This window comes from Elephas maximus, chromosome 11 (assembly GCF_024166365.1).
Source record: "Elephas maximus indicus isolate mEleMax1 chromosome 11, mEleMax1 primary haplotype, whole genome shotgun sequence".
Classification (NCBI taxonomy): Eukaryota; Metazoa; Chordata; class Mammalia; order Proboscidea; family Elephantidae; genus Elephas; species Elephas maximus.
The window spans coordinates 109,015,048-109,038,537 of record NC_064829.1 but is presented as its reverse complement, the minus strand read 5'-3'; the positions used below and the strand labels follow the sequence as shown (position 1 = coordinate 109,038,537).

Below are 23,490 nucleotides of genomic sequence, written 5' to 3'. Positions count from 1 at the left end.
GCTGTGCGGGCGGACACTCGGACAGAGAGATATGAGCAGCGTGGAGCCCGCGCCCTGCGGACCGACAGACGGACAAAGCCGGGCAGAGCTCGGGCGGGGCCAGGGTGGGGCCGGGACTTGCGGAGACCCAAGCGGCGAGAAGGGGAAGGAAGCGGAGGTGCCGGGAGGGCGCGGGGCGCGGGCAGGAAGCGGGGAGGGGCGGCGGGGCGGGGGCCTCCGGAAAAACGCCCCAACTTCCTGCCCCGCCGGAGCCAGGAAGCGGGAGCCGGGACGCAGGGCCGGGGATCGCCGAGCCCGACCCCGGGCGCCCCGCCGGTCACCTCCCCGCGCGGACACCAGGTACACCGTCCCCGGCCCCGCCCGCCCCCCTCCCCTCCGCTGCTGGGGGAAGTAGGGACGGAGGTGGAGGGGCTGGGGCGCTGCAGGCCGTGGAGCGGCCTCTCCAGGGCTCCACTGCGCCGGCGGCTGCCCCTCCCTGGGCCTCAGTCTTCCCATCTGTCAAAGGGGCAACGAGAGGGAAACTAATACAAGCCGAGCGCTCAGTGGATGGGGATAAAGGGTTCGCGGCCGGGGTCAATGCCTCTCGATTGCTCAGCGGGGGACGGATAATCACCCTGTTGCACGGGTGGGGAAACTGAGGCCCAGGGAGCCGAACCGACTCGCTCGAGGGCGCACACATCCCGAAACTGTTGAGTTGATATTTGAACTCTCAGGTGCTTTCCGCTAAGCGCCTTGCTCCAACCCCGCGTGCTCTGGGCCGTCTAAAAAGAAAAACAATAACAAGGCTATAGGCCGCTGATGAAACTGATAGTTGCCAATGGAGTGTGTTTGAAAGCGTTTAGAAAGAAAAAAAAAAATTTTAAAGCGTTTGGAGGTCATTAATTATGTCCTAGGAGATGGGTGTAGAGGAGAGAGCTGAAGACCTTCCCCCATTGTACAGATGGGATGACTGAGACTTCTTCCAGGATACACTGCATGTCCGAAACAAAACTGGGCTCGAACCCAGGATTTTTGCTTTCCAGCCCCAAAGGAAAGTGCTGGGGGATGTACACGCGTTGAGAATTCAGCTCGTCACAAGTAGGGAGACAGGATAGGGAGGAAGCCCCAGTCCGAGATCCAGGGACCCAGGGCCCAGGCGACTCGGATACCTCGCCTTTGGCTCTGCTGTGCGGGCTGGAACCATCCCCACCTCCGGGCGGGGGTTGAGGGGCGGGGCCCGGGAGAGTGACGCGGGCAGTCGAGATACGGAAACCCCAGCCCTCCAAGGCTGGCCAGAGCGGCCCTGTCTGGCCAGCGTGGCGCGGTGGAGAGCTAGAGCGGGCGGCGGGAGGAGTGGAGTCGCTGAGGCATGAGCCAGGCAGGAGCCGGGCTAGAGCGCCTGCCGGGAGGAGTAGAGCTGAGCGCAAAGGCGGACTCTGAGGTGGCTAGAGCGGCTCGGCGGTGAGGGTGGGGGGAGTCCGGAGCGGGCGTGCGGAGGCTTCGGTTCCAGCGGCAGCTGCGGCTTCTCGGACCTGGAGCAGGTGAGGAACCCCGCCCCGGGGGGGTCAGAGTCTGACTCCCAACGTACGCCCCGGCATGGCCCGGCCCCGTACACCGCTGAGTCCTTTGTAGGATTTGGGGCTTGTATAGATAGAACCGCCACGTCCTCTGCAAGATTTGGGGTTCCTGTAGACCTGCCACGTTCCAGATAGATTGCAAGGTTTTGCATACCCTCCAGGTTCCTATTAGGCCCCCGTAGAGACCCGGTTTCTTATAGACGTGAGGCCCACTTAGATCAAGAGCGTCCTCTAGAATCCAGAGCGCCATAGACCTGAGTCTCTGGACCCACCACACGCACGTATAGAATTCTGCGGCCCTTTTAAGTCTTCAGAGGCCCCATAGACTGGCTACTTCCCCTATTGAATCCTGACCCCGTATGAACCCCGAATTCCTGTAGATCCACCATGTGTCAAATAGAATCGGGGGCCTTATGCATATTTAAGGGCCTGTTATAGACTCACCTTGATCCTTCTGTATTTTAGGATCTTGAAGGCACCCAGGGGTCCTTGGAGACCCTGGGTCATCCGCTCAATATCCTGTAGACACTGGACCCTGCAGAGAACCCAGGCCCCTATGTGGTCCCCGATCTGTGCCTACTTTGCTCTAAGACCCCCGCACCTATGGACCTTTTAAACCTGCCCTGCCCCTACCCTACCTCCTCTGCTGTGCTCCATGCCTTGTCCATTGCCTACAGACCAGTGCTTCTCAACCTCCCCACTGTTGACGATTTGGACCGGATAGTTTTTTGTTGAGGGGGACAGGACTATCTTGTATATTTAAAGATGTTTAGCATAATCCCTGGCATCTACCTGCTAAATGTCATTAGCACACCTCCTTTTGAGACAACCAAAAATGTCACCAAACCAAACAAAAATAACCCAAACCATTGCCGTCGAGTCGATTCTGACTCATAACAACCGTATAGGACAGAGTAGAACTGCCCCATAGGGTTTCAAGGAGCAGCTGGTGGATTGGAACTGCCAACCTTTTGGTTAGGTTGGCCACCTTCCCAAGGCCTTAAGCTTTGGACCAAGGGAAACTGCATGGAGACATATTTCAGCTGAGAATGGAAACTGCAGCTTTTAACCAATTATTTTAGACACTTTTGTTTTGAGGAGTTCCACAGATTGTTTCTATACAAATGTAAATCTAAAAAAAAAATTGTTCAACTATTTTATTAGATTATATTAAAGTATTTGTTGTGTGTCGTAAAAAACAAAACAGAAAACCCTGCAGACTTAATATAAATGAAAAACTAAAACGCCCCCCCCCAAAAAAAAAATCGTAGTGGCTCTTAACCACTGTGCCACCAGGGCTCCAGATCCCCTTGGGGGCAAAATCACCTCCAGTTGAGAACCACTAATTTAGACTCAGAACCAAAAATCAGTTGCCATCGAGTCAGTCCCTACTCACAGCGACCCCGTGTGTTGCAGAGTAGAACTGCTTCATAGGGTTTTCAACGCTGTGACCTTTCAGAAGCAGATTGCCAGGCCTTTCTTCTGTACACTTCTGGGTGGGTTCGAATCACCAGCCTTTCAGTTAACTGCTCACTTAACTGTTTGTGCCACCCAGGGATTCCCTGATGTAGACCTATTGAATATCAGGTAGAATCTGGGGTCTTATACATTCTATGATCTCCCATAGGCTCACTGTGAGCCCTTTGTATTTTAGGTTCCGTAAGGCTCCCAGAGGTCCTTGGAGACCCTGGACCATCTGTTCACTATCCTGTAGACCCTTGGCCCTGCAGAGAACCTAGATGTCCATGTGGTCCCTGATCCATGCCCACTTTGGTGTAGGACCCACACCCTTATGAATCTAAACCCTCGCCAGATACACAACGCCCCCTCTGCTGTTCTCCAGCCCTGCCAGTTGCCTATAGATCTACCTACCACCTGACAGCTTCAAACTATAATTTCCCGACCTTTGTGGGTCTTCCTCACGCCCATTTCCTAAACAACCAGTGGCCCCAGAGTCCCCTCTGAGCTGCAGGCCTCTGTGGAGTGGCTGAGTCCAGCCTGAACACCTCTCCACATGCCCCTGGCTTTCCCAGGCATCATAGGAGACCTGATGTGTCTGAGAGCTTTGCTCAGATTTGTGTTCCCTAAGAGTGGGGTGGGGGTCCCCATGCTATGAAGCAACATAGGCTGGTGATTAAGTGCATCAACTCTGGAGCAGACCGTCTGGGTCCGAATCCTGGCTCTGTGCCTTACGAGCTGTGCCTCAGTTTCCTCCCCTGTGAAATGAGAATGATAATAACACTTACTTCCTGGGGTCATCGAGAGGATTAAATGAGCTAATACCTCTAGAAAGTTGTAATGCTATGCCTGGCACATCGTAAGTGCACATTAAATGTTATGTTACTGTGATGAGGGTAAAGGAGATAAAACTCATAAACCCATTGCCGTCGAGTTGATTCCAACTCATAGCGACCCTATAGGACAGAGTAGAGCTGCCCCATAGGGTTTCCAAGGAGCAGCTGGTGGATTTGAACTGCCGACCTTTTGGTTAGCACCAAATGCTTAACCACTGCGCCTCCAGTGCTCTGTAAAGGAGATAATATGTGTCAAATGCACGATTCAGGGCCTGGTACCAAGCAGTGGCTCAGATAGTGTGCATCCACTCCTCTTCCTCATTGAAGTCGTTGAACCTCCCCACCCCTAAGTGGGATGAGCAAGGACCTCCCATGTCCCGTGGGTGGCCACATTGTTCAGCCCAGAAGTTGCAGCTGTTGGCCTGGCAAAAGTTTTCCCACCCTTACTGGGCCTAATAATAGCCTGGGGTGTTTGTAAGTTGAGGGTGAAATGAGTTAATAACGGGAGAAGCGCTTAGAGCCGCACCTAGCACACTGTGCATGCCATGTAAGTTTAGCTCTCATGATAAATAACCATCATTATTATTCTGTCTGGGCTTCCAAATTTATTTCTGGAAACCTTAACAATGCTCAAATCTTAATTTACCCGAGCTTGGGTGTTGAACACGTACACTGTATTGAAAAGAATAAAAACTACCTACTGAGGTAACCCTATAGGATTGCTTTGGATACTCCAGAAACGATCGTCGTTTAATAACCATAACTAGAACCAGTGACCATTTATCGACTACTAGGAAGGAGGCCTATGGGAGAGAGAGAAGGGTGGGTCTAAGCAACTAGGGTTATAAATAGCTTTGGGCACCCCCCCCCCCACTTACCCCACCCTCTTTCCACAGCTCCTTCCCGCCTGACATGGGCGCCTGTGGCATTAGTCAGACTAGTTAAGGACATAGAGGATGTTAGTGGAAAGACTCAGGGTGAGGCTGCAACTCGAGGGGAGGCAAAAGATGGGAAAGACAGCACGAGATGGGGGAGAAAGCTGGAGGGGAACAAGGAGAGGCAGCACGTGAGACAGCCATTCAGAGGTGTGGAGTTGGTGGCTGCAGAAGCCCAAGGTAGGAAGACAGGCACAGAGACAGGGAGACCAAGCAACTGAGGCAGGTACTGTCTGAGAGGGGAGAGACTGTGGTGGAGAGAAGGAGAGAGGAGAGGCAGAGACGGTGGGAAAAATGAGAGAGGCCTGGAGGAAGGGAAAGAAAAATATGAGGAAACCAGGAGAAGAGGGGCAGAGGCATGAGACAGCTTTGAGGGAGAGAAAGCTAGGGAGACGCGAAAGGAGAGACAGCCAGAGGGACAGAGGACGGGGGGGGAGGCAGACACCACCTTGGGGACAAGCTGCCCGAGGACACTTCATTTTCTGGGACTTGAGGCCTCTGGGACTTGAGGCTGCCAGGAAGCTATGAGGTCCTTGAGAGGGACAGGACCTCTTGGTGGGAGAATTTCTGATCCCTGAGGGAGAAGGGTTTAGAATTTTGTTTTCTTATGTGGAGGGAGTTGGGGGTTGGGGGAATTGCCAGTGTGATTTCCTGCCACAGGAAGTGGGGCTGGTGGGTTCAGAGGCAACATCCTGCCCCAAGCCTGTCACTGATCAGAGGAGAGCCCCCCACACCCCAACTGGCTCCCACTTACCTCCCCTCTAACCTTCCCAACTCTGCTGCCTGCAGGCCCTGTCCTCTTAAGAACCAGCTCCAGCCCCCTCTTCCCTCACACCTAGGAGTCGAAGTCCCCTCGTCCATCAGGGACCCAAAATTATAGGCTCCCAGACAAACACAGCCCTCGCATGGACCCAGGCCCATGGGCCTCCAGCTCCCCCCCACCCCCACCCCCCAGGCTCCCTGTGCTTGGACTCTCTGCCTCCCTGGTCTCTGAAGGGCTCTTTGTCGCCACACAGAGGCCCCATTGAGCTGCGGAGGAGGAGGCCAGGATGGGGGGAGGCTGTTTACTCACCTTCACACCTGGGCCAGGAATCTGTGAATAACCACGCTGCTGCCTCCTCCCACCACCTAACCACGGCCCCTCCTCTTCCCTCAGCCGTGTGGAACCCATGCAGGCAGCGGAAGAAATGGCCCGAGGGGCGGTGAGTGATGCCAGCTGAAGGGTCGGGGCTGGGGCTACACGTGGTGGGGAGCATTATGGGCTGAGCCACCCCTCCCCTTCCACAGGCCCCAGGGCCCCCCCGGCCTGGCCTGGTGCCCATCAGCATCATCGGGGCTGAGGACGAAGATTTTGAGAATGAGCTGGAGACGGTGAGCTTGAGTTGCATGGAGAACTTCTGTCATGGGCTCCCTGAGGCCCTAGCCCTTCATTCCAGCCCTTAGTATCCCCTTCCACCTGGAGGTCCACTTCTCCACCCTTACATGCTCCCTGCTGCCTCCTCCACTGCCCATCTTCCTTCTCTTCCTGGTACCTCATCTCCCTTGCCCCCAGCCGCTGTGCTCCCCCATACAGCACAGATCCCCGTTTCTGTCTTCATCACCCACCATATGGCATTAAACCTCACCCATTCCCCCCCACACCTGCCTTTGCTGCCCAGCATTGCACCCCTACTCCCAGGATCTTCCCAGCTTGCATCCTTTGGGAAGTGCTAACCTTGGGGCACGATCAAGCCCAGGCCCCTCCCATTCTCCCCATTCTACTCACCCCGAAATTCCATCTCCCAGAATGCAGAGGAGCAGAACAGCCAGTTCCAGAGCCTGGAGCAGGTGAAGCGGCGCCCAGTCCACCTCATAGCCCTCCTGCAGCACGTGGCCCTGCAGTTCGAGCCGGCACCCCTGGTGAGGGCAAGACTGAGTAGGCACGGGCAAGGGTGGAGCTGGGACAGGCCCACAGCTGCCCAGTGAGCTAGACCAGTGATGAGCCGGAGGGTCTGGAAAAACAGCCTGGCATGGGATCTAGAAATAGAGGGCATTGTGGACAAGAGCCAGAAAGGCTGCTGTGTCACCCAGGGAAGACTGTAGGCACCCACATAGATCTCACGGCAGGTCACGATGAGCAGCAGAGAATCTGACAGCCACGCCTGTCCCGCCATGCCCGCGTGTACCACCCATCTGTGATGGCACCCTTCCCCATGAATTCTGGAGGGGAACGCAGTCCTGTATGTGGCCTTCTCGGCAGGGTTGGTTCTTGGGAGAAAGTTGTTAGCCATCTCAGGTCCAGACGCCGACCCTGAGCCAGAAACAAGAAAGCCGCTAGAGGCAGCCCACAGGGAAAAAGAACGTAATTAATGATGCAAAAGCCTCCTGCAGCAGGCAGAGGATTCCTAGGAGATGTGGATGCAGACCCACTTCACCCAGAAACACCTGCAGAGTCCAGAAAACTCGGCAGGTGATTTAGGCAGGAAGGAAAAGTGATTCAGAAGTTACAAAGCTGGTGGGCAGGAGGTCTGTATATAAAGGGTCCCATCCAAAGAAGACCCAGTGCTGCCCAGCACAGGCCACAAGCCAGGGGTAGTCTGGGGCACAGTGCCGTACTCTACATACTTGGCACCAAAAATCAAAACGACACCTGTTGTCTTTGAGCAGATTCCGACTCATAGCAACCCTATAGGACAGAGTAGAGCTGCCCCAACGGGTTTCCAGGGAACAGCTGGATGATTCGAACTGCCAACTTTTTGGGTAGCAGCCAAGCTCTTAACCACTGCACCACCAGGGCTCCAATACTTAGCACATCCCTCCAGAAAACAAGGAGATGGGTGGGAATACTGGGGAGGGATGCCTGGGAGATGCAGAAGGAAAGGCACGTGGACGGGAAGGCAGGAGACGCTAAAGCTTCTGGAAACTGGGAAATTGCCAGTATCTTTCCTTATTGGAATTCTCTATTGGAAAGGAGCTGCCCCTTCCCTGCTGCATGGATGCTCTGGACAGGGAGTCCCCCACCTGAGCCTTGGGGTTTCTAGAACTTGAGAACTCCAGCTTCTGGAACTCAGTCCAGGGATTGTGCTGACTGCAGTGTTCTTTAACAGATGTGGAAACCGAGGCCTAAGAGGCCAGGGGTTTGCCTGAGATGGCCCACAATGGCCTTTGGAAGTTTGAGATTTGCTCTCACACCACTCTGTTGTCTCATCTGGAGGTTGTTGTGGCCCCTGGGCTGCTGCTTGCTGACCTCTTGTGGAGTTTGGCTTTATTTTGTGTATGTGTGGGTGGGAAGTTTGGATGTAAATTTGTTGAACCTGTCTCAAGTGGAGAAACAGTCCCGCCCCCACTGAGGCAAGCCCTTGCCATACTGAGGCCATGTCCCTTGCCAGGCAAGAGCCCCCCCGCCCCCCGGCAAAGCGTGACAGGCTGGAGTCCCCACTGCCAGCATTACCGAGCCCAGGTCTGGCACACAGGCAACCTCAGGAAATTCTTGATGAGTGAATAAATGAACCCCACTTGTCCAGCTGTTTATTTACGAAGCCCCCCACTATCCAACACCTGTCTGTAACACAGGTGAATTAGAACCCACTCCCCCAAAACACACCCACAAGTTGCTAATGGTAGTTCTAGGCAGTGGAGTGGAGACAGGCTGCCTGGATTCAAACCCCAACGTTGCCACTTATGAGCTGTGTCACCTTGAGCATGCTTCTTGGCCTCTGTGTGCCTCAGTTTCCTCATCTGAAATGGGGATAATGACAGTCCCTGTGATTGAACGGGCTAAAGCATGTAGTAGTTCAGAATGATGCCTGGTATACACTAAGCCTTCTTAGTATAGGTAGTGGTGGTGGTAGTAGCAGCAGTAGTAGCAGCAGCAGTAGTAGCAGCGGTAGGAGCAGCAGCAGTAGTGGTAGCAGCGGTAGGAGCAGCAGCAGTAGTAGTGGTAACAGCGGTAGGAGCAGCAGCAGTAGTAGTGGTAACAGCGGTAGGAGCAGCAGCAGTAGTAGTGGTAACAGCGGTAGGAGCAGCAGCAGTAGTAGTGGTAACAGCGGTAGGAGCAGCAGCAGTAGTAGTGGTAACAGCGGTAGGAGCAGCAGCAGTAGTGGTAGCAGCGGTAGGAGCAGCAGCAGTAGTAGTGGTAACAGCGGTAGGAGCAGCAGCAGTAGTAGTGGTAACAGCGGTAGGAGCAGCAGCAGTAGTAGTGGTAACAGCGGTAGGAGCAGCAGCAGTAGTGGTAACAGCGGTAGGAGCAGCAGCAGTAGTAGTGGTAACAGCGGTAGGAGCAGCAGCAGTAGTAGTGGTAACAGCGGTACGAGCAGCAGCAGTAGTAGTGGTAACAGCGGTAGGAGCAGCAGCAGTAGTAGTGGTAACAGCGGTAGGAGCAGCAGCAGTAGTGGTAACAGCGGTAGGAGCAGCAGCAGTAGTAGTGGTAACAGCGGTAGGAGCAGCAGCAGTAGTAGTGGTAACAGCGGTAGGAGCAGCAGCAGTAGTGGTAACAGCGGTAGGAGCAGCAGCAGTAGTAGTGGTAACAGCGGTAGGAGCAGCAGCAGTAGTAGTGGTAACAGCGGTAGGAGCAGCAGCAGTAGTGGTAGCAGCGGTAGGAGCAGCAGCAGTAGTAGTAACAGCGGTAGGAGCAGCAGCAGTAGTAGTGGTAACAGCGGTAGCAGCAGCAGTAGTAGTGGTAACAGCGGTAGCAGCAGCAGCAGTAGTAGTGGTAACAGCGGTAGGAGCAGCAGCAGTAGTAGTGGTAACAGCGGTAGGAGCAGCAGCAGTAGTGGTAACAGCGGTAGGAGCAGCAGCAGTAGTAGTGGTAACAGCGGTAGGAGCAGCAGCAGTAGTAGTGGTAACAGCGGTAGGAGCAGCAGCAGTAGTGGTAACAGCGGTAGGAGCAGCAGCAGTAGTAGTGGTAACAGCGGTAGGAGCAGCAGCAGTAGTAGTGGTAACAGCGGTAGGAGCAGCAGCAGTAGTGGTAACAGCGGTAGGAGCAGCAGCAGTAGTAGTGGTAACAGCGGTAGGAGCAGCAGCAGTAGTAGTGGTAACAGCGGTAGGAGCAGCAGCAGTAGTGGTAACAGCGGTAGGAGCAGCAGCAGTAGTAGTGGTAACAGCGGTAGGAGCAGCAGCAGTAGTAGTGGTAACAGCGGTACGAGCAGCAGCAGTAGTAGTGGTAACAGCGGTAGGAGCAGCAGCAGTAGTAGTGGTAACAGTGGTAGGAGCAGCAGCAGTAGTGGTAACAGCGGTAGGAGCAGCAGCAGTAGTAGTGGTAACAGCGGTAGGAGCAGCAGCAGTAGTAGTGGTAACAGCGGTAGGAGCAGCAGCAGTAGTGGTAACAGCGGTAGGAGCAGCAGCAGTAGTAGTGGTAACAGCGGTAGGAGCAGCAGCAGTAGTAGTGGTAACAGCGGTAGGAGCAGCAGCAGTAGTGGTAGCAGCGGTAGGAGCAGCAGCAGTAGTAGTAACAGCGGTAGGAGCAGCAGCAGTAGTAGTGGTAACAGCGGTAGCAGCAGCAGTAGTAGTGGTAACAGCGGTAGCAGCAGCAGCAGTAGTAGTGGTAACAGCGGTAGGAGCAGCAGCAGTAGTAGTGGTAACAGCGGTAGGAGCAGCAGCAGTAGTGGTAACAGCGGTAGGAGCAGCAGCAGTAGTAGTGGTAACAGCGGTAGGAGCAGCAGCAGTAGTAGTGGTAGCAGCGGTAGGAGCAGCAGCAGTAGTGGTAGCAGCGGTAGGAGCAGCAGCAGTAGTAGTGGTAACAGCGGTAGGAGCAGCAGCAGTAGTAGTGGTAACAGCGGTAGGAGCAGCAGCAGTAGTGGTAATAGCGGTAGGAGCAGCAGCAGTAGTAGCGGCAGTAGCAGCGGCAGCAGTAGTAGTGGTGGCAGTAGTAATAATAGTAGCATTACTTACCATCAGTAGTAGTAGATTTAGCAGTAGTAGTAGCAGCAGCAGCAGTAGTAGCGGTACTAGCAGCAGTAGTAGTAGGTTTACCAGTAGTGGTAGCAGTACTAGCAGTAGCAGCAGTACTAGCAGCAGTAGTAGGTTCAGCAGTAGTGGTAGCAGTAGTAGTAGGTTTAGCAGTAGTGGTAGCAGTAGTAGTAGGTTTAGCGGTAGGAGCAGCAGCAGTAGTGGTAATAGCGGTAGGAGCAGCAGCAGTAGTAGTAGTGGCAGTAGCAGCGGCAGCAGTAGTAGTGGTGGCAGTAGTAATAATAGTAGCATTACTTACCATCAGTAGTAGTAGATTTAGCAGTAGTAGTAGCAGCAGCAGTAATAGTAGCAGTATTAGCAGCAGCAGTAGTAGTAGCAGCGGCAGCAGTAGTAGCGGTACTAGCAGCAGTAGTAGTAGGTTTACCAGTAGTGGTAGCAGTACTAGCAGTAGCAGCAGTACTAGCAGCAGTAGTAGGTTTAGCAGTAGTGGTAGCAATAGTAGTAGGTTTAGTAGTAGTAGCAGCAGCAGTAGTAGTAGTGGCAGTAGTAATAGTAGCATTACTAGCAGCAGTAGTAGTAGTAGTAATACTAGCAGCAGTGATAGTAGCAGCACCAGTAATAGTAGCAGTACTAGCAGCAGTAGTAGTAGGTTTAGCAGTAGTGGTAGCAGTACCAGCAGTAGCAGCAGTAGTAGTAGGTTTAGCAGTAGTGGTAGCAGTAGTAGCAGCAGTAGTAATAGTAGTACGGAGGAGACAGAACCACAAGGAGCCATACCACAGGAAAGAAAATTAGAAAATGCTCATGGTGGCCTTAGGGAATCACTGAGGGAGGCGAGGGTCTCTCTGAGTGGAGGAGAGGGGAGGGTCAGGGGAGCTCTCCCCAGAGGAGGTGGCTTTTGAGCCCCTCAGCCATGGGGCAGCCAGGAGGCTGAGAAAACTCCCAGGCTTTCCAAAGGAACTTGTGGTTTGGAGGTGGGAAGGAGGAGAGGTCACCCTCTGTGTCTCCCTCAGCTCTGCTGCCTCCACGCGGACATGCTGAGCACCCTGGGCCCCAAGGAGTTCAAGAAGGCCTTTATTGACTTCTACCACAGCTTCCTGGATAAGACAGCGGTAAGATGCCCTCGCAGGGCCCCTGCCCTCCCCTTGGCCCGGGAGAGCTGCCATGCACCTCCCAATTCCGCCCAGCAGAGGGCAGTGTGAAGGACCTGGCCTTGGGAGACTCTTTGCCACCCTGGACCTTCCTCAGTTCCACCTGTTACTCCCATCACGCTTCCTGGGCTACAACTCGAGTCAGGCCTGGTACTTGCCAGCCCCATTCTCTTCACCGCATTCTCTCTTGAGCAGGTTCTGCGGGTGTCAGTGCCTGCCAACGTCGCCTTTGAACTTGGTAAGAGGAGGGATGGGGGGGCGATTTCTAGCAGGGAGGCCCCAGGGAGGGATACCACCACTCCCATGCTCCCGCTCGACAGTGGAGATTCATTCATTCCTTCTTGGCAGTGGCCACCCAGGAACCCAAGAGTGGGTGGGAACTGTGGTCCGAGTGACGGGGGACCCAGGACCCAGGGAACTGACACAAGCGCCCATGTCCCTGCAGACCGTACGCGGCCTGACCTAATCTCTGAGGACATCCAGCGGCGGTTCGTGCAGGAGGTGGTGCAGAGCCAGCAGGCGGCCATCAGCCGGCAGCTGGAGGACTTCCGCTCTAAGCGGCTCATGGGCATGACGCCCTGGGAGCAGGAGCTGGCCCATCTGGAGGCCTGGGCTGGACGGGACCGCACCACCTATGAGGCCCGGGAGCGGCTCACGGCCGAGCGGCTACTGACCCACCTTGAGGAGATGCAGTGAGTGGGGCTGGACCTGGCACAAGAGCTTTTCTGGCTCCCCCTTCAGCTTCAGGGTGCATTTTTTAGTGTTTCGGCTCTTCCCCTGGCTTTTGGGCCCCCGGCTCTGGCATTTGAGTTTATCCTGGCTTTAAGGTTTCCTCCTCAGCTTTGGGGTTCCCTCCCAGTGTCCAGGTTTGTTCCATGGCTCTTGTGTTCCCACCTGGCACTTAGAACCTGTCCTTGTAACTCCCGCCCCCACTGGATGACAGTCCTAATTGTTTTTCATAGTTGCTTCTGGAGTTTCCCCTCTGCCTTTTCTTCCTCTTCCTGTCTTAGGTTCTTTCATACTCCACTATCCCTCACCTCTAAGAGGACAGCAACCTGGATGTTTGTAGTGGGTGGGCTGAGACTCCAGGCATAGCAAATTCGTTACAAACTTCTTTCTTCTCTCTACAGACCCACCATCTCTACCGATGAAGAAAAGAGGTGACGGATGCAGAGGATGGCAGGGAGAGGCGTTGAATCTTGGGGTCTGAGGGAGGAGGGGGCTGGAGATCTGGACTCTAGGGTCCTGGGGGCTTGAGCAACGTTCCTGGCCCCTGAGCTTTTGAACCCTCTCCTCTTCCTGCAGAAACACAGAAAGTGGTTGTAGGGTTGGGGTGGGAAGTGAACCAGGAGGATGAGGACACGGCCTCTGCCTCTAGGGGGCAGTAGTGTATGCGTGTCTGTGTAAGTGCGTGCCTTTGAACGTTGATGGGAACCGTGGTCCCAGTGTCTGTGAATGCGTGTGTTTGAATGTGTGTGTCTGAGTGTGTGTGTCTGTGTGTATGTGAGTGTGTGTGTCAGGGCCCTCACCATCACTTCCTCACAGTGCTGCTGTGGTCAACGCCATCAGCGTGTACATGCGCCACCTTGGGGTGCGAACCAAGAGCGGGGACAAGAAATCGGGAAGGAACTTCTTCCGGAAAAAGGTGCTTCCCTGAGCGCCCAAACCTGGTCCTTCTCCAGAGACCTCCCTATGGGATGCCTCATGACATCCGACACCTAGAGTCCAATTCAGCTTCATCTGAGTCTCAGAAATTCTCATCCCTCTCCTTCCCCCCGATCCTCCCCCAGAACCGGCGGCCAGATGAGCCTCCCAAGACCAAGAAAGGACTGAGCAGCATCCTGGATGCCGCCCGCTGGAACCGGGGAGAGCCCCAGGGTAAAGTGCCCTGGCCTCTGCCTGCGCATGCTCCCTTGCCAGCCCCACCCACTTCACTGTCCTGCCCTCTCTTGTTTCAGTGCCAGATTTTCGACACCTCAAAATCGAGGCTGAAGGTAATTGTCCTGAAACCAGAGTGTCCCTCCTGGGGGCCTGGACCCCCCGGGTCTGAGGGAGAGGGGGCTGGGGACCAGGACTCCTGGGTCTGAGGGAGGCGAGGGCTGGGGGCCTAGACTCCTGGGTCTGAGGGAGGTGGGAGGCGGGGTGGGGACTCCTGATCCTGGGGGATGGGGAGAAGGGGGCTGGAGCACAAGCCTTGGGGATTAGTATCGCTGGACTCTCACTGCCGTCTTTCTCCCTTGCTGTCCCCCAGCTGATAAGCAAGGCTCTACAGAACGGAAGGGAGGCCTGGCAGTGCCTTCTCGAGACCGAAATGTCGGGGTTCCTGGGCAAGACACCCTCGGAGTTTCTCTGCACCCTCTGTCTGGGGACAGCCCAGACCGAGAACCAGGTGAGAGTTTCCTGGGCCAGGTTGGGACCACCCCCCCACCCTATCCCCGCCAGCTGCCCATGGCCTTGTTCTCAGAGATCTTTCCGTCTCTGTGTCCCCAGTTAAGTGTTAGAGCAGCCACTTAGTGTCTGCCAGGCTTTAGCTTTAGCTTCCACATTCCACAGCAGAGGAAACCAAGGTCCTTACAGGATGGTCTCTGGCCATAGGGGCCTTCCAGTCAGCCTTGGGCTCTCCCTCGGCCCCCACAGGTGTTGACCCGCCACTGGAGCTGGGGGACCTGCCCCTGCAGGGCCCAACAAACCTGGAGCCCCCGGCAGCCCCAGAGAGCACTGAGGAGGGTGCTGACACAGAGAGGTGCCCAGGGCTGGGTGTGGGGGGCAGTGCCGGGCTCAAGAGTGTTGGGGGGGTGTGTGTTGGGGTGCCGCTGCCATCTGCATCTGCCTGTCCCCGAGCATCCACTCTGCCTGCCTCTCTTGCCTTTCTGCCGTCTTCCTCTTCCGCTTCTCTCTGGGGTTTCCTTGTCCTGTTCCTTCTTCCTTCTCTTCCCGGTTTCTCATCTTCCCGCTTTCTTCCCTGTCTCCCTCCTTTTCACTCCCTCCGTCCCTTCCCTTCCTCTTTTCTCCCCCTCCTTCTTCTCTGTTTTTTGCTCATTTTTCTTAACTTTCTTCTGTGCCTCTTTTCTCTCCTTTCTGTTTATCTTTTTTACCCTTCTCCTTCTGGCTGATTTTTCTTCCCCTTCTCCTCCTTCCAGTCCTCTTCCCCCCTCTTCATTCTCCTTCGCTTCTCCTCTCTCCTGTCCCTCTTCCTCGTTCCCTTTCTCAGCCCTTCTTCCTTCCTTCTCCTTCTCCCCTGCCCATCTTGCTCCTGCCCCTCCATGTAGCACCCCCTCCCATGACCCCCCTCCCCCTCTGTGCTCCATGCCCTGGGGGCCCTGTCCCCCTCACAGTTGGGGGGGCAGGTTCTGCCCCCTGCCTGTCCTTGTGCTGCTGCTTTGGGGACCCCTGGGAGGTGTGGGGAGATGGGTTGGGTTCCACCTGGGTCCATCCCTGACCCTCTGCCCCTCTCTCCCCAGAAGGTGGAAGAGGTGGGTGCCTGGGCCCTGGGTGGGGTGGAGGGCTAGCCCCTCCCCCATTTCTCCCAGCCCCTCCCCTCTCCCCATGGGCCACCCCTCCCCTCCACCCCCTGTGAGGGGTGGTTGGGGACGTCACCCTCCCAGTGGAAGAGCTAAGTATTAACTCCTCCTTTCCCTCTCCACTCCCCACTCTGTCCCTCTGCCTCAGGGAAGGGAGGGGGTCAGGCCTGTGCCTCATGCAGGGTTCCCCTCCCCTCTCCCAGCCAAATTTCAGTATACTTCCTGACCCCCCAGCACCCCACAATCCCACCACTCCTCTGATTCTCTCTTCTCTCTTCTGTTGCATGTCTGATCTCTGTCCTGGACTCTCCCTGTCCTTGTCCTGGTCTCCCCTGTCTCTGTCTTCATCCTCTGTCTCTGTCCCTGTTCCCCTTGACTCTGTCCCTGTGCTGGTCTGCCCATTTCTGTCCCTATTCCCCCGTCTGTGTCCCTGTCCCCCCATCTCTGTCCTTGTCTCCCCTGACTCTGTCCCTGTCCTGGTCTCTCCCATCTCTGTCCTTGTCTTGGTCTCTCCTTGTCTCTGTTCTGGCCTCTGCCTGGCTCTGTCTTGGCCTCGGGGTCTAGGCTATCAGGGCGTCTGGGGCGCTCGGAGAGCCTGCGGGTGAGTGACCGCCGCCGGCCTTCCCGGGGCAGCCTCGGGGCTAAGGGCCGGGGTGGGGGCCGCTCCCGGAGCGACGTGGACATGGACCCCAGCTCCGCCACGGCTGTGCTTGGCCCTGCCCGACGAGCCACGTACGTCATTCCTTCCCCCACCCACCGAGGCAGCCTGGAGAGTCAGGGAGGATGGGGGGCTGGAGCCAGAGTCACAGAGAACTGGGCATTGGATACTGAGGTCACTGAGGGCCCACCGTGGTCACAGACCTTGGAAGAGGAGAGGGGTGGGTGGGATGCTTCTGTTTTAGAGCTTTAGGGCTGGTCTACCAAGTGGGCTACCAGATCTGGGGCATCGAACGCGGAGACCACAGACAGGGCTTGGACACCAAGGAGTAGTAGAAGGCTCCTCCCTGGACATCCCAAGCTGGGGCCCTAACAAGGCTCTGTCCCACAGCCCTGAGCCTGGAGATGAGGGGGAGCCAGGGCGGTTGGGACTAGAGCTGGAGCCAGAGGAGCCCCCTGGCTGGCGGGAACTGGTCCCGCCGGACACCCTGCACAGCCTGCCCAAGAGCCAGGTGAAGCGGCAGGAAGTCATTAGCGGTGAGTGTGCCCCTCCCCAACCCCACCATCCCACCATGGCCAGGGACACCATCCAGCTCTAGCAGAGGCAGAGACGAAGGCCAACGTTTGTCTCCATGTTATTTACCACAGAGAGAATTCCAACAGGGGGCAGCCTGTTACAGCCACTTGATGGAACGTTATGTGGCCGTCACACAGTGACGTTTCCAAAGAATTTTTAGTAATGTGGGACAGTGCTAGGCTTTAAGAGCTGAAAATGGTATATAAAACTGTATTTATTGTGTGAGCCTTCAGTCCTTACTTGTGGAGCATGGGTAGTAATAACCTGTACCTCAAAAGATTGTCTTGGAGATAAAAGGTTTTGTGTGAAGTGTGGCGTACAGAGTAGAAGCATTTTAACGGGACCTGCGGGGTCCCTATAAGTCAGAATTGACCTGACCTCATTTTGGGAGGTTATTAATAGGGGAAAAAGGATTCCCATAGGGGAAAATTTGGGAAGATACATGGAAATATTAGCAGTGATTGCTTCTGTGGATGGGTGTGTCATTCTGGTCTTGATTCTTTTCTGTGCTTTGTAATTGTGGTGGGGAGGACAGTGACAAAAATAGACAACTTTCTTGGTAGCTTATTTACAGGTGAATTAATAGTAAGAAAGGTCCTCATTCAATTTTTAGGGTAGTAGATGAATACTTTTTGGGTGGCAGGTCCTCCCAAGGGTGTGATAGAAACCTAAGCAGCATTGTAGAACTTTCTGGAATGATGGGAATGTGCTATGTCTGTGCTGTCCAGCGTGGTAGACATTGGCCATACATCGCTGTTGAGCACTTGAAACGCAAGTTTGACGGAGAACTAAATTTTTTATTTCATTTCATTTTAATTAATTTAAATCTAAAGAGCACCAGGTGGGTAGCAGCTACTACGCTGGACAGTGTTGTAGTCTCTCCAGAAAAATGCACACAAGACATGGAATGCTGCATTTTATCTCAGGGGACTCCTGGGGACCCTGGAACTCATCCATGCACCCTCTGGGGGGTGGTCCCTGGATCTGAGGTTATCAATCTCTGTAGAAGAAACTTTCGTACCAGAAACAGAGGCTCAGAAAGTTCTGTAGGGTTAGAGACCAAGCTCAGCTGTGAGGTTGCTGGCAGTAGGACAACCAGCTAGTCCCCGTTTGCCCAGGACTTCTGCAGTTTTAGTACTGGAAGTCCTGTGTCCTGGGAAACCCCTAAGTGCTGAGCAAATCAGGACTGTGGGTCACCCTAGCTGGCTGCCATGGCAACAGGAGAAGGGTGGTGGGTCGAGAAATTCTGAGCATCTATGCGAGGGATAAGGAGCCCTAGTGGTGCAGTAGTTAAGTGCTTAGCTGCTAACTCAAAGACCAGTGGTTCAAACCAACCAGCCACTCCACAGGAGAAAGATGCGGCAGCCTGCTTCTGTAAAGATTTACAGCCTTGGAAACCATATGGGACAGTTCTACTCTGCCCTGTGGGGTCGCAGTGAGTCGGAATTGACTCCATGGCAACAGGTTACGTAAGGGACAAACGACTACCCAGAAGAGAGGTTTTTTTCCCACCAACTTCCGGAAAGAGTTCACCACCAACTCTGGCTGCATCCCCCTCCTCATTACCCCAGCCTGCTTTTGAGACTGCCCCCATAGTTTGCGCGCTTCCTAATGGTGCTCCCTGCCTGGTGGCCTGCAGAGCTGCTGGTGACGGAGGCGGCACACGTGCGCATGCTTCGGGTGCTGCACGACCTCTTCTACCAGCCCATGGCGGAGGGTGGCTTCTTCCCGCAGGATGAGCTGCAGAACATCTTTCCCAGCCTGGACGAGCTCATCGAGGTGCATTGTGAGTGCTATGCACCCCATTGCTGCCCCGCCCCTCCCCAACTGCCGCCCCATCTCCCTCCATGGTGTCCTCCGGCCTCCAGGCACACTCAAGTGAACAGCTCTTGTTGACGTGTCTGCTGTCCCAGGGCCCCACAGCTCATGTGTTCGAGGGGACCACAGGCACATCAACAAGCAGATGGTGGTGGGGGACAGGTCCACTGGGATCAGTCATGGACACGCCTACAGCCCGACTCCCTCCAGTTCCACAAACTTCTTTCCTCACTGCTCCCCACAGCCTTATTCCTTGATAGCCTGATGAAGCGGAGACAGGATAGTGGCTACCTCATTGAGGAGATTGGGGATGTGCTGCTGGCCCGGGTAAGGATCCCCACCCCTCAGTCCCCCGAGCCCTGCCTCCCAGCCAAGGACCTAGAACCCAAGCCCCCAGTCCCTCTTCCCTCAGGACAAGAGGCCAGGTCTCTAACCCTTTCCACTCTCAATGCCCAGGGTCTGGACCCCAGCCCTGTCCTCCTACTTAAGGCTTCTGTCCCCATGTGGGTCCCTGCTCTTCCTAGTCCCACCTGAGACACCCTCCCTGGCCTGAATCTCACTGTAGTTTGATGGTGCTGAGGGCACGTGGTTCCAGAAAATCTCCTCCCGCTTCTGCAGCCGGCAGTCTTTTGCCTTAGAGCAGCTCAAAGCCAAACAGCGCAAGGATCCTCGATTCTGTGCCTTTGTGCAGGTGAGGCCAGGTGGGCCTGGATTCTTGGGTCTGAGGGAGGAGGAGGCTGGGGGGCCCAGACTCCTGGGAGAGGACTGGCATCCAGGTTCCCCCAAAGCATTGGCCACCTCAGTGCTGCTGTCCCCTCAGGATGCCGAGAGCCGTCCACGGTGTCGCCGCTTACAGCTGAAGGACATGATCCCCACTGAGATGCAGCGCCTGACCAAGTACCCCCTGCTCCTCCAAAGCATCGGACAGAATACAGGTGCCAGCAGGCCCCGGCGGGTGGGTGGGTAGGGGCCTGCCCTGTCTTGCTGGGCCTCAGCTCTCTTTTCTCTCACCTGGCCCGATACCCAGGAGCCTCTGGGGTTGGGATTCACTGGGCTCTTCCTTCCCTTGCCCACAGAAGAGCCTGCGGAACGGAAGAAAGTGGAGCGGGCGGCCGAGTGCTGCCGGGAAATTCTGCACCACGTCAACCAGGCCGTGCGCGACATGGAGGACCTGCTGGTGAGCCTGGGCCTGGCTGGTGAGCCTGGGCCCCAGAGCACCGTGCAGGGTCACCACGTGGGCAGGTGTTGGGCCCAGCCCTGGCTTGTCCCCTCAGGGCACACTGAGTGTCTAGAAGTTAGTCTTGGCTCTCAGCTCCCTCCCAGCCTCACCAGGGTCAGCCCTGGCCCTTGGCTTGTCCCCTAACACTCCTGTCCCTGCTCCAGAGGCTCAAGGATTATCAGCGGCGCCTGGACTTGTCCCACCTTCGTCAGAGCAGCGACCCCATGCTGAGCGAGTTCAAGGTGGGCCCAGTCACCTGCCCTGCCCTGTACCTGCCCTTGGCCCCCCTGACCCTGCTGCCCTGGGAGCTCTCTGATTTGGGGCAGGGGCAGCCACAGCCAGTCTAATAATGGACCCAGGCAGTAAGAATGACCTCTCAGTCCTAACCCCTTTGTCCCCACTGGGGGCCCATTCCTGACCGCAGCCCTTGACCAGGATCCTAGCCAGTCTCACCCTCTGCCCCTCCCTGCCTCGTCCCTGAGCCCCACCCTTGTCCCTTCCGGCCCCCAGAACCTGGACATCACCAAGAAAAAGTTGGTTCATGAGGGCCCGCTGACATGGCGAGTGACGAAGGACAAGGCTGTGGGTGAGCACCGGGCTGTGGGGAGGGGGTCCGGGAGGAGGTTCGGGGCCACGGGCCAGTGGACGGGGCTGAAGACCTGCTGTCCACCACAGAGGTTCATGTGTTACTGCTGGATGACCTGCTGCTGCTGCTCCAGCGCCAGGATGAGCGGCTGCTGCTCAAATCGCACAGCCGCACGCTGACGCCCACACCAGATGGCAAGACCATGCTGCGGCCTGTGCTGCGGCTCACCTCCGCCATGACCCGAGAGGTGGCCACTGGTGAGTCCGCTGCGCCCCAGGAGCAGCCCTGTGTGTCCGCCGAAGGGAAGGACAGGGCAGCCAAGTGGGTGGGGCGAGGGCCGGGGAGGGGGGGGGGCAGGCCACGCCAAGGGCCAAGGACGGGGGCATTATATCAAACCGGGTGGGAAGCTGCCATGCTGTGTTCAGTATTTTGAAAAGACACTTAGACTGCCTTGTGGAGACAGTAGGTTGTAGCCAGAACAGTGGGGTGGGGGGTTTGCAGACATATCCATGAGATGATGAAGGGGGGTTGCACCAGGGTTACGAGGTGGGGTGATTCAAGGATGCGATTGTTTGGGGAACTGATGGGACTTGTTGCCGGATCAGATAAGGGGGGAAAGGGAGGACTCAGGATGAGGGCACATGGGGGGCCTGGGGTATCAGCAGGATAAATTGAACCAGCAGGGACCAGTCGTGTAAGCCCTGAGGGCACCACCATTGTGGGGGGGGGCATCCCAGCGTCCAGTCTGACCTGGGGGAATGGCCCACATTGGGGCGACTCTGGCTCTGAGTCCCATCTCTCCCCCTGCCCCCCTACAGATCACAAAGCCTTCTACGTCATTTTCACTTGGGACCAGGAGGCCCAGATATATGAGCTGGTGGCACAGACAGTGTCTGAGAGGAAGAAGTGAGGGGGCTTGGGTTCCCTGCACGGGGTGGAGGAGGAGGGCCATGTCCCTGAGTCCCTGGAGGGCGGTCAGGGAGGAGGTGGAGCAGTGTGGGGTAGGAGGCCCCAGTGTAGGATCTGGGGGCCCTGACTGCCCAGGGGCCCACCTGTCTCCTCAGCTGGTGTGCCCTCATCACGGAGACCGCTGGATCCCTGAAAGTCCCCGCCCCCGCCTCCCGCCCAAAACCCCCCCGGACCAGCCCAAGCAGGTGAAGGGGGCCAGGCAGGGGCCTGGAGGTCCTGGGAGTTGGGGGGCATCCCCAGAACCTGCACCCAACCTTGTCTCCATGTGCATGTGCCAACCCCACCACGGCCATCGTCTGTCTCCCATCTCCAGGCCTTGACTTCTGTCTGTCTCCGGACCTCCCTGCCTTCCCACCTCCCGCTCTCTGTCTCTCTGCCCCTGCTGTCCCCTGGGGCCGGGCCGTGGGGTCACCCAGCACTTCCTCTCCCCAGCACTCGAGAACCCCTGCTCAGCAGCTCTGAAAACAGCAACGGTGGCAGAGAGATGCCTCCACCTGATGGTGAGACCCGAGGGGCGTGGGGGTTTCAGGGGATGGGCCGTGTCCACAGGAAGCCCAGCAGGAGCTGAGCCTCCTCCCTGCTTCCCCATGCAGGCCGTATGGAGAGAATCCTCAGTGACCTCCTGCCCTTCTGCAGACCAGGCCCTGAGGGCCAGCTCGCTGCCACCGCCCTTCAGAAAGGTAGCCCGCCCAGTGCCCCAAGAGCCCCCCACTGCCCTGCACCCTGAGATCCCTCGGCCCATAAAGTGCCTCAGTGTGAACTAGAAAAAGGTGCCCCGTTTTCAACTCACTGTGTGCCCCGCTGACAGAAAACGTCCTCACTACAAATCCAGAGTCCACAGACAAGAGGGGCACGCAGACTGCACCACCATCCTGGGTAGACCCCAGTCCCTCTTCTTCTGCAGACCCATTCCCTCCTTGACCCTAGTCAGTCTCTTCCTGTGCCCACCCCTATCCGCTGTGCCAGCCCTTGCACCCCCTTCCCTCCCATGCCCTGTGGCCCTGGCCAGTGCTGACCCAGCCTTAGATCCACATCCCTATTCCTGTCCCCAACCCCATGCACAGGCCTGCCCTAACCCCAAGTTCATCTTGCCTGATGCCCTCATCTCCAGCCCCAGGACGCCTCCCCCGTCTCTTGTATCCCCTTGCTTCTCCTGACCATCCCCCTTACCTACCCACCCCAGTGCTGTCCTTGAAGCAGCTCCTGTTGCCTGTGAAGGAAGACAGCGGGGCAGGGCCTCCCCGAGAAGGGGATGGGGTCCCGGGTGGTGGTCCCCTGAGCCTATCGCAGACCCAGAAGGTCCAGGAGAAGCTGCTCAGTCTGGAGGAGACCGTGAAGCGGCTGGAGGTATGGCAAGTGGGACCAAGGAGTCAACCTGAGTGGGTTGTGGGGGGCTGGCTTAGTGGGGGACCCCTCTCATTGACGACCCCTCCCCCCACCAGGAGATGGAGGAGGAATTTTGCCGCCTTCGACTCCTCCTATCTCAGCTGGGTGGGAACACTGCTCCCCAGCCTGGCTGCACCTGAGGATTCTGCCCCAACAGGTGAGTAGGGGTGAGGGGAAGGTGGGGTGCTGCCAGGAGAGGCGGGACCTGAGTGGGCATCTCAGGGGCTCCCCTCTCTACAGCCTCACCTCTTTCTTTTTGTCTTTCCAAATCTCCCACTGCCACCTCCCACCTTTGCATCTGTTTCTCTGGCTCTTGTGCTCTTGCTCTCTCTACCTTCCCTTTCTCTCCCTTCTCTGTCTGTTTCTCTCTCTCTCTGTTTCTCTGTGTCTCTCCCTGTCTCCTTCTCTTTGTGTCTGTTTCTCTGGCTCTCTGTTTTTCTGCCCCTTCTGTCCCTGTGTGTGTGTGTTTTCTCTCTCTCTCTCTCTGTCAGCTTCTCTCTTTCTCTCCCTGTCTCCCTCCTCCTTCTACACCCCTCAGGCCTTTTACAAGAAGGACGAAGAGGAATGGGGAATGGGGGAGAGGATGTGTGGGGCCGCCTCCCTGCCCACCAGCACTGCTGCCTCAGCATCTCTGCACCCCCAGGGCCTGTGAAGAGGGGGCCGCTGCCAGGGTCATGCCTGGGAGAGTCCTGGCTGGGGTCATTGCCTCCCCCACCCTCTCACTGGCCCCGGTCTTCTCTCCCTCTTGCCTTCTGCTGGGGGGACTCAGGGCTTCATTCCAGGGGGCACCACAGTGACCCCCATTTTCCAGGCCATCTCAGTATTGCCTGGGGGGCCATCCCTCCATCCCCCACCCCCAAGTGCCTTTGCTCTGTTTTTATACCCTGATCGGAGATTTATTTTTTAATATATATTATCTATGGAGAGGCCTGTGTGTG

General features: G+C 56.4%; 1 protein-coding gene across 4 annotated transcripts; it reads left to right on the top strand.

Annotated features, from left to right (window-relative positions):
- Window positions 1-116: 116 nt before the first annotated feature.
- ARHGEF1 (Rho guanine nucleotide exchange factor 1) lies at window positions 117-23,178 on the top strand. 4 transcript variants are annotated; one of them, XM_049900947.1, is made up of 30 exons: window positions 117-339; window positions 5,942-5,987; window positions 6,073-6,156; window positions 6,571-6,684; window positions 11,682-11,780; window positions 12,015-12,057; window positions 12,265-12,511; window positions 12,950-12,979; window positions 13,365-13,464; window positions 13,610-13,697; window positions 13,778-13,813; window positions 14,071-14,208; window positions 14,457-14,562; window positions 15,905-16,072; window positions 16,389-16,534; window positions 18,214-18,360; window positions 18,637-18,719; window positions 18,958-19,083; window positions 19,213-19,327; window positions 19,469-19,569; window positions 19,776-19,853; window positions 20,122-20,197; window positions 20,287-20,454; window positions 21,016-21,103; window positions 21,262-21,351; window positions 21,599-21,666; window positions 21,760-21,846; window positions 22,350-22,513; window positions 22,609-22,709; window positions 23,091-23,178. In XM_049900947.1, exons 2-29 carry the CDS (start codon window positions 5,955-5,957, stop codon window positions 22,690-22,692), a joined length of 2,907 nt encoding a protein of 968 aa, XP_049756904.1. In that variant the 5' UTR covers window positions 117-339; window positions 5,942-5,954; the 3' UTR covers window positions 22,693-22,709; window positions 23,091-23,178. The 4 variants fall into 4 exon arrangements, 3 of the variants coding, with proteins under 3 accessions (XP_049756904.1, XP_049756905.1, XP_049756906.1); XM_049900948.1 differs by having other exon boundaries at window positions 23,044-23,130; XM_049900949.1 differs by lacking the exon at window positions 15,905-16,072.
- The last annotated feature ends 312 nt before the right edge of the window (window positions 23,179-23,490 follow it).